Source organism: Brassica napus, chromosome A9, assembly GCF_020379485.1.
Source record: "Brassica napus cultivar Da-Ae chromosome A9, Da-Ae, whole genome shotgun sequence".
Classification (NCBI taxonomy): Eukaryota; Viridiplantae; Streptophyta; class Magnoliopsida; order Brassicales; family Brassicaceae; genus Brassica; species Brassica napus.
This window is the reverse complement of record NC_063442.1, coordinates 26,728,163-26,737,771: the sequence shown is the minus strand read 5'-3', so window position 1 is coordinate 26,737,771 and position 9,609 is coordinate 26,728,163. Positions and strand designations below refer to the sequence as shown.

The following is a 9,609-nucleotide window of genomic DNA, read 5'->3' as shown; positions in this document are numbered from 1 at the left end:
CACTGGAATTTTATTAAATGGATTTAAGTCCAACAGAGGCAACAACCCAACAAATTTACAAATGAAAGGCCAAAGGAACTGGCCGAAGATAAAGCCCAACACGCGGGCCGTAGAACGTAAACTACCCTATGGGGCAAAGCCCAAACAAGGGGAATCCGTTGAGGAAGAAGAGACACGTCGCACACCATGCGTCCGATTGCCCAACGATCAATGAACACGCGTCAGAAATACCATATGCTTCCACCGGAGCTAGAGAAGGTCGCGACGGAGCTCCGCCGACGGTGGAATCAAAGCAACGGAAACCGATCAACCAGAGCGGCTTACACGAAGCTCGAACCGAGGAGACAGACTAGCGGATCTGCGAAACAAAGAAGTAACAACAACCGCCTATACAATCGATTGAAACCCTCTGACTTTCTTGCAAACTCAATCGGACATCTTTATAGATACATAAAAGCTTGAAGATACAACAACCAAAAACAATTAGGGAAAGAACATCAGAGAAACGAATCGAGAGACAGTGAACGAAGGAAGATCGGAGACGCATATCAAGATGAAACCGGGATCACCTGGAGGATAGCCGGCGAGAACGATGCTGACGAAGCCACCGTCTCCCGGAGACAAAAGCCGGCGAAGCTGGTGCTGAACGAGCCACCGCTACCTGGAGACAGAGCCGTCCGACCACCGATGGAGATAGTGCGACACCGAAAGCAAAAACCGATCTGAAAAACTCTCTTATCTCTACTCCTTGTGAAAGATTAAATTTGAGAACAAGGAAAATAGAAAGAAAATCCTCTCTCTAAAAGAGAGGAGAGAGAGTCCCCGCCTCCTCTTTCTTACGGTTTGGAGGTTTCCACAAGTATCTGATTATATTTTGAGTGTTAGATTTTTATCATTGATAACCAGAAAACATCTCCAAACAAAGGCCTGCAAAACAGAGACAAATCCCTCTTTTTATTGTAAATTTTGAAAGTATCTTAACATTAACGGTCATTTTCAAGTTATTTATTTAATTAAATCGAAGACGGCAGATAATACAAAACATTTCTCCGCTCATTTTTGTCGTTATATCCAATTAATACTATATTTGGAAGCGTATTCTAAAGATTAACATTTTAAGGGTAATATTTACGTGCTTGATTTAAAAAAATGCGTCACTTTGCAATCAACATACACCCAGGTACTATTTTTTTCTTTTTCAACCTTACACCCAGGTATAACACCCAATGAAGAAAAATACGATAATATATTTATAAATCCCTAATTTTGCCATTGCCATGCATATATTTACAAATTGCAATAATACAGCTGAAGCTCATGCATTAATTATAACATTAACTGGGCTGAGTATGGCCTTACAGATGTATGTATAATAAGCCCAATTTACATATTTAAGCCATTCAGATTGAGTAAGAGACGTCGTCGTTTGGGGTGAGAGTAATTTCCAAAAAGTTAAACGAAGAAACGTTCAAGTTGTGACAGAGAATATCTCGGTCGTCTTTTTTGTTGTTGTTAATGTTGTTGTATCCGATCCGACGAGGCTCTTCTTCTTCGCCGATTAGATCCCCTTGGAGAACCCAGAGACTCTCTTGGAGAGTGCGAGATAGTTAATCGATGATGTTGCAGTCGCATTCGAGGTTTCTCCTTCAGACGCTCTTGACGCGTGCTCAGAAGTCAGTAATTTCATCCTCAATCCCCCATCTTACAAAATGTTCTGCTCCCCATTCTACTTTTATTTAATTTACAGTTAGACCCTTTTTGGATTCTTGGTCGATTGTTTGTTTCTATTGAAACATTTCTCCAACAACTCAACTGGGTTTTGTCGAATGGTAGAAAAGTTCAATACTTTCCTAATCATTTTTGATTAGGAGTTGTGGGTTTTGTAGAATGGCAGAAAAGTTTAGTACTTTCTTAAATGGTTAATCATTATTATTATTTTTTCTCAGTCTTGATAAAGCAGTGGAGCTAGATTATCAATGGATCGAATTCGATGATGTTCGTTACCATGTTCAGGTGAGTCTTTGAAAACAACAGCTAAGACTCATATGATGTTGTTAAGCATTCTGATGTTTTGTAAGTGTTAATTAGGTGACAATTAAGAATCCAAACATATTGTTGCTATCGGTTTCGTTACCAAACCCACCACCTGAAGCAATGTCCTTCGATGGACTTCCATTGGGAGCTATCGAAGCTATCAAAACCACTTACGGGACGGGGTTTCAGATCCTCGACCCTCCTAGAGATGGTTTTAGTCTTACCCTCAAGCTCAACTTCTCTAAAGTTCGTCCAGATGAAGGTTCAACGAGTCTCTTGTTTTCTTCTCTAACCTCATTGATTCTCTCTGCTTAACTTCTTCCTCTGTTTTCGCAGCGTACAGAAACTCGTTATTAACGAAGCTAGCTTCCATTAGAGAAGTGGTGATGGGTGCGCCGTTAAAGATCATTTTGAAACATCTAGCTTCACGGACGGTTGCCCCTGAGCTGGATAGGCTTGTAGCAATCATGCATAGACCGAACGAGACATTTTTCCTCGTGCCTCAGGTATATATATAATTATAGACTTTCAAATTATAACCATTGTAGTAGATTAGATTCTTGTGATTAGTAGACTGTGCATCACAGGCTGATAAAGTCACAGTGGCTTTTCCTATGAGATTTAAAGATTCTGTAGACACAATTCTTGCGACTTCTTTCTTAAAGGTAACACAAATTGAAAATGTTGCAACATAAGGTTTTTGATTTTTATGTGATTACTAAAAGAAAAGTTCATCTCGCCAATGATAATATAGCAATTTGTAGAGGCGAGGCGTGCGGCTTCGCTTAGTAGTGCTCCTTCTTGCTCTTGGTCTCCAACCGCACCCCAGGAACTGGAAGGAGCTCCTAAAGAAACACTATCTGCTAATGCCGGTTTTGTAACTTTTGGTATGTGAAACAAGTGTGCAGTTTTGTTTCAGTTTCTAACTTCTTAGTGTACCAAAACTGAAAGAAACTACTAACATTGAATATTGGATGTCTTCGTAGTCATAATGCCTCGGCATGTGGAGGGAGAAAAGCTTGATCGTACTGTATGGAATTTGTCAACCTTTCATGCTTATGTTAGTTACCACGTCAAGGTTAATCTTGCTTTCATTTTTACTACATAGACACTCTCTGTGTGATTATAAGCTTGTTAAAACGCTTTGGTTTCGTATCACAGTGCTCAGAGGGTTTTATGCACACCAGGATGCGGCGTCGCGTGGAGTCTATGATTCAGGTAGATCACCGTAACCGTTTTCTGTCTTGTCTTTTTTCTTCGAGTACTTAAAAGGGTTTCAATTTGCTGTTTAGCTTCATGTTGCTTTGTAATTGCTAAACCTTGTGTTTGTCTCCGTCTCAGGCTCTAGATCAAGCTAAGCCATTGGAGAAAACAAGATCCATGAACAACAAGTCATTTAAACGGCTAGTAAGTTTCTAAAAACTGACTTTAAGATTATTTTCTTTTTCTTTCCTCAAAAATTTGTCTTTGAGCTTTATTTCTTCTTCTCTCACAGGGACTCAACGATGCCAACCACACCACTTCCAACTAGTTCAATCTCTCACGAAGCAATTTTGTAAAACCTTGCGAGTAGCTGTTAAGACATGTTTTTCTTACCACTGAATTCAATCTCTATGATATAAGTACTTATTTTTTTTTATTTTTTTTTTCAGAATGGTTCTTTAGTATAATTCTTTAAGATATTTTTGATCAAATGTATGATTCCTAAACTGTAACAAATTCGCATAGGAGCAAATCATAGAGGATCTTCTAGGTTTTGTAATAATCATTGTGGTTCCACAAAAGCTTGTTCGTTTATGTTCTTTATGCAAGAACAAGAAAAATATTCTGATCGAATCTTTTTATTGGTTTTGACTTTGAGATTCTCAGAAAATCAAACAAAAACAGCTTTGAATTATCATTTTTACATGGATATATCAAATTGATTGGATATATGATTCAATTCCTCTGGATTTTGATTAGTCTAGTAGCGAAAAGAAAAAAAAGATTCTAAAGGTTTATTGAATCAAAAGATTCATTATGGGAAAAGCAAGGGAAGAACTTGGTAAAGCCTCTCCAGCCATATATGATACATCCTTTGCCTTTTTGGATGCGTAACTTTTAAAAAGATTTAGTGCAAGAACTCTGTGAACACATTTGAGCCTTGTTACTACGTCCACTTGAAAAACAAAACATAAAATCAATTTTATAAAGACAATTATTTTAATCTTCATTTTTGTGAAAGAAGAGATCTGACGGCGAAAAATCCTATCCCGTAACCTAGTTGCCGTGCGTCACAAGACTTCGGTCGCTGGCGCCATGGCGACTCTTTGTTCCGTCGAGGGCACATATCTCCCTCAGTCTCCTCCTAAGATCTACATAGAAAACCAAACCTCACCCAAAAAAATCCTTTACGTACTCCGGAGTCGTCTCATACCAAGGAGAACCGATTATCCATTACTGTGGTGGATCTACATGACGGTGTTGCAGTTGTAGACCTCCCTCAGGATCTTACTGTTGACTCCAAGCCTCTATAGTCATCATACATCGTGGGTCACTTCATAGATGACGTGCCACCACATATAGGTAAAGTTCATGCGACTGTTAACCGTTTGTGGTCTTCAAAGGAGAAGTCTGCAAAGATCGACACTCAGTTCATTGCTCCGAAAACAGTTCTGTTTCGGATTGAAGATCAGCATATGAAAGCTAGGGTTCTGCAGCGCCACTTCTGGCGCATTGCAGACATCCCACTAGTGGTTCAGGAATGGACTCCAGATGCAGAAGCATCCAAACCGGACCTTATGGGGTGATCTCAAGGGAGTTCCAGGACACCGCTTCTCTCATAAAGGTATAACATTCTTTGGTGACACAATAGGTAGGACCACAAAGCTCCATCCTGATACAGTTCGATACACTCAACTAGATGTCGCTCGCATCCTAGTGGTTCTAAACTTGGAGGAACCATTACCGGAACCCATTTCGATTAGAGGTACTGATCATACCATACAAGTAAGCTACCCCTGGCTTCTTCCTCGGTGCCTAATATGTCACCAATGGAGCCATGTGGAGAAAGAGCGTGGTAAAAAGGAAGCTAATAACAACAAAACTACACATACAGTGAAAAATGGAAAACAAAAGAAAGATAAGTATGTTGTTACTGAGAAAGGACAACCTGAAGTAACTGTTGTAGAACACTGTGCGATGAAGGGTGTAGAATAGTGTGGGAATTGACGCTTCACATGATAAGCACGATAAGACTTTGAACAATGATGATCCTAAACCTGCTCTAGAGAACAGGGAGATGGTTCCAGGAGCAAACGAGTGGCAAGATGTAGGGATAGCTGATATCACTCAAATTAATCTAAGAAGTTAATTACTCTCTCAAATAAGAGGTTCAATTATAGTACTTAGGGATCAAATCCACAGAGACTCTAGGATTACACAGTAGATTCATAGTCTTCAAAATAAAGCTAGATTAATAGGTTTTTAAACAGTAAATGAATTAGTGAGCAAGGCAGTTGCTCGATTGGTTTGATTTGAGGTTGTTAACAGTTGGGAAATTAACTAGATTCAGGTATATTTTCAGGTATGATAAATAAATAATTTAATTTGAGGTTTTAGGGGTTTATTGATATTAATTTTTCTCGAAATCAAACTTAGGTATAATCAATTAGATTATCTAATCTGGATCTCGGATTTCAACTTTCGTATGTTAATCACGAGAAAGTGTCAATCGATGATTCGTAAAGAATATATGTCGATACACCTTTCAAAATATCGATCGACAGAACTGTCGTTGCGTCAATCAATGCTTCTTTCCGAAAGCTTTACGAGCGGATTTGATTAGTGTTCTCTAACTTACTAGACCAAATTTTGTGTGTATCTAGTCAGTTAGATCATACTAGTTTAGTTTCAGGTAAAAGGCCAAGTTCTCACTTGCACCAATTAGTCCTAAGATCTAAGATTCATCGTTTATCAACCCTAAGCTTAATAGTAAGAACAACTAGATGAAGAACTAAATAAATCAACCTAACAACAATTTAAGCTAGCAATACATATATCAACCTTATGTGGAACCTAAATCTAACAGTCAGATTACTCAGACATATTCATAAAAGACATGGTTATGATGGTCTGAATAATATTGCAATAGCTAAATAAACAGAATAGAGTAAAGAAACAAAGGGAGTTCAAGATCATGCCTCTCTCACGGTGTACAGATCTCTCTCTCCAATCCTAAGCTCTCTCTCTCTGGAATAGTATAAAACATTGCCGTCAACCATGGCTTAGAAACAATAAAATAAGGTTTTTAGTCGTGCATGGATATTCTGGTAATTTGTGGTAACTTCTGGGCTTAAATTAGTCACAAAATATAACAGGCCTCCATTCTGGAAACACCGTTGATCGATGCCAAGGCTTCACCGTCGATCGATTTTCCTTCATCCCCTCGACAACTTCCTCTTTCGAGGCAGACTGACCACTCTTCACTAAAAAACGCATACCTTCTGATAAAGGATGCCGATTGACCTCCAACCGGTGGCATTTGAAAGCTAACTTAAACTTCTATCTTGTGTCAAAAGATGGGCTCCATCTAACGGTGAGAAGGTCTCCATCCGTAGCTAAATATCCGATGTGTCTGTGCAGCTTTGCACTCAAAAGACTCTAAAAGACACCAAAATCAACACTTTTGTGGGTACCGAAATTTGCACTGTCGATTTACGTTTAAATAAGGAAAGATAGGAAAAATCTAATTTCCCAGAGGTCCCGGATATCTGCTAAACCACACGCCAAGCAATAAGAAAATAAAATAAATACGAGAAAAATAAGAAATCGAAAAGAGATCAAAATAAATCTTATTCCGAATTCGCATTTGAGCGTTACAACAAGGTAAGAGCCTGAGCTACGAGAGTTCTCGGGGAGATTCCTAGTTCTAAGACCCTAAGACTGCAAAACTTAATTGAGTCGCAACTCGAATAACAAAAACGTAAAGTTTCCTAAAATTGCTTTAAGTGCTAAGTTTGCTCTGAAAAAAGTTCACTCCTTGTGTCTCTCACCTAGGACTCCTTATATACTCCTCCAAGGTCAGTTTTTGCTTTTCCCTTCCTGCCCTTAAGCCGTCTTAAATAAAATTTCCGATCTTCATGTTTATTCGCGGAAATTTAACATTTTTTCTGCAGAGACTTATCTTTATATTTGTTTTTATAAAATTAAAACATAAACCGCCATAGTATCTATGAGCTCATTTTTAAAGAATCGTAAGTGTTCTTATATTCGCGTTTTAGACCTCGTTGGGCCGTCTTTCGACATGAAACGTTTGTTGCAATTTTATTTTCGACAAAAACAAGTTCTCGCAGTTTTTATCGTAAAGTTTCAACGGTAACTTTGATCAGAATGATATGAGAAATGATATGGCTGCCGTACATGGGAGCTAGCATTGAGGAACAGACGAGAATGCATGGATTTGGGTCGTACCCGTTAATCGATGTCCGGGACAGTTCGGTCGCTACGTAGCGACCTGATCCGTGCTGGATCAGTCGCTATGTAGCGACCTGATCCACGCTGGATCAGTCGCTACGTATCGACCAGATCCGCGCTGGATCGGTCGCTACGTAGCGACTGAACGAAAGGTTTGGTCGGTCGCTACGTAGCGACTTACTCGTTCGCGGGTCGGTCGCTACGTTGCGATCGACTCTTTCGCGGTCCGGTCGCTACGTGGCGACCTTGTTTGGGTCCTTTCTTGATGTTTTATGAACGTGTTCTTGGATTATGGGTGTTTAGTTTCGATGAGTCAACCGAGATTAGTGCAAGATTTCACCGCAAAGTTCTTTGTAAAGATATATTTGCGAAGATTACTTTTCGTAAAAGCATTCATGCTGATTTTTACGGATATTTGGATATTAACTTCGTCGTGTCCGTTTTTGACCCCAGCATAACCCATAGTAGGGTGTCTGTCCCACGAGTGTGTAGTACTGCGGCTTCAACTCGAAATTCTCGCTCTGAATAGTTGGAGGACGAATAGCTGATCTATTGGTGTAGAACTGATCTGGACGGTTGTTGTCAGCCAACGTTCTGGGTTGAGCAGCCTCATCTACAGGTAAAGCAGTGCCTGTAGCATCAGTATCAGACTCAGGGATTGCAGCCCCCTGAGCATATATCCTCTGACCTGCTGCATTTTGCAGATGACCTTCCTGCTCATGCATGTCTCCTCTCTCATCGCGTACAAGTATCAAGGTCGCAACAATGTCTCGCGGCTCAGTATCGATCGACGTCTGAACTAAAGTATTAATCGACGTCGGATAGAAGATGTCGGTCGATAGAAGATGAGTGTCTTCGGTCGATGGTGGTGAGCGAGGGTCGGTTGACGAGACTGGTGTCTGGGTCGACGGTGGCTGACGAATATCGAGAGACGAACAAGTGTTGTTGTCGATCAATGAGGAACGTATTTATTTGCGGATCAAACGCTCTAAGCTTGCAGGATCTGATTAGAATAGCAGTTGAGTTTCCTTGTTGCTTCTCGTACTGTTGGGCATGTACCTGAAGCCAAGAAAAAACAATTTTGTGTCAGAAAGTGGTTTTAAACTTAACATGATTAAATCTATAAGGCGATCAAAGCTCCCCGGCAAAGGCGCCAAATTTGATATTACTCAAATTACCTAAGGAGTGAATTACTCTCTCAAATAAGAGGTTCAATTGTAGTAATTAGGGATCGAATCCACAAGGAGCTAGGGAACCTAATAAATCTAATCAGATTTCTTAAGCTAGTCTGTTTTAATGATTTAAATGTAAAGTTGCAAGTTTATGAGCAAGTAATTGCTCGATTGATTGATATGGGGTTTTGGTGCTTAAAGGAAATAGCTAGACTTAGGGTTTTTATTCAGGAAATCAGGATTATAATCCTACAAATGCCTAATAAGTTGTATGCATGATACTATAGAGCTCGACACTTAATAACAAACCCTTAGGCTTTTGCTTTCTAGGTTTGTCTATTGACCAGTGTCGATCGATTATTCTATAGGAATATCGATCGATACACTTGTTTAAATGTCGACCGATTATTCGATAGGAATATCGATCGACGCGCTTGATCAAGCATTAATGCACGTATTGAATATGCTCACTAAGGTTACTAGATCAGCTCTCGCTTATTCTAGCAAGTTTTAGCTCAGTTAGTATGGATTCAGGTTGAGATGAAAGCTATCGCTTATATCTAACAATCTTACGGCAAGTTCTAGGTAGTTAATATAAAAACATGCATTAATGATAATCCTAATGATGAATATCACAACTTAGCAATCTATAGTTGGTGCTAATCTTTCATAACCTATTTAAACTCTAAAATCTAACAAGAGAACTATTCAGACATGGCTAAGCAATTCATAACAACAATAAGGTATAAAAACTGCGTAGATAAATAGATAATGGAGTTCCAATCACAAATCTCTTTAGATCTTCTCTCCAATCTACTAAAAATCCTAGAAAACCTTTGCTGTGAAAATAGTAAAACAAGAAAAGCACACTTTGTCTATAACATGTTGGCAAAGCTTATATAATTAGATTAAAACTTGTCAGGGGTAATCTTGTAAATTTGTAAAGACT

At 39.2% G+C, this 9,609-nt stretch overlaps 1 protein-coding gene across 1 annotated transcript; it reads left to right on the top strand.

The window, feature by feature from the left end:
- The first annotated feature begins 1,412 nt into the window (after window positions 1–1,412).
- LOC106349194 (actin-related protein 2/3 complex subunit 2A) lies at window positions 1,413–3,872 on the top strand. Its single transcript, XM_013789127.3, has 10 exons — window positions 1,413–1,673; window positions 1,947–2,013; window positions 2,089–2,296; window positions 2,371–2,540; window positions 2,622–2,699; window positions 2,789–2,921; window positions 3,021–3,112; window positions 3,196–3,252; window positions 3,376–3,441; window positions 3,530–3,872. The coding sequence occupies exons 1-10, from the start codon at window positions 1,615–1,617 to the stop codon at window positions 3,563–3,565; spliced, it is 966 nt and encodes a 321-aa protein (XP_013644581.1). The 5' UTR covers window positions 1,413–1,614; the 3' UTR covers window positions 3,566–3,872.
- The last annotated feature ends 5,737 nt before the right edge of the window (window positions 3,873–9,609 follow it).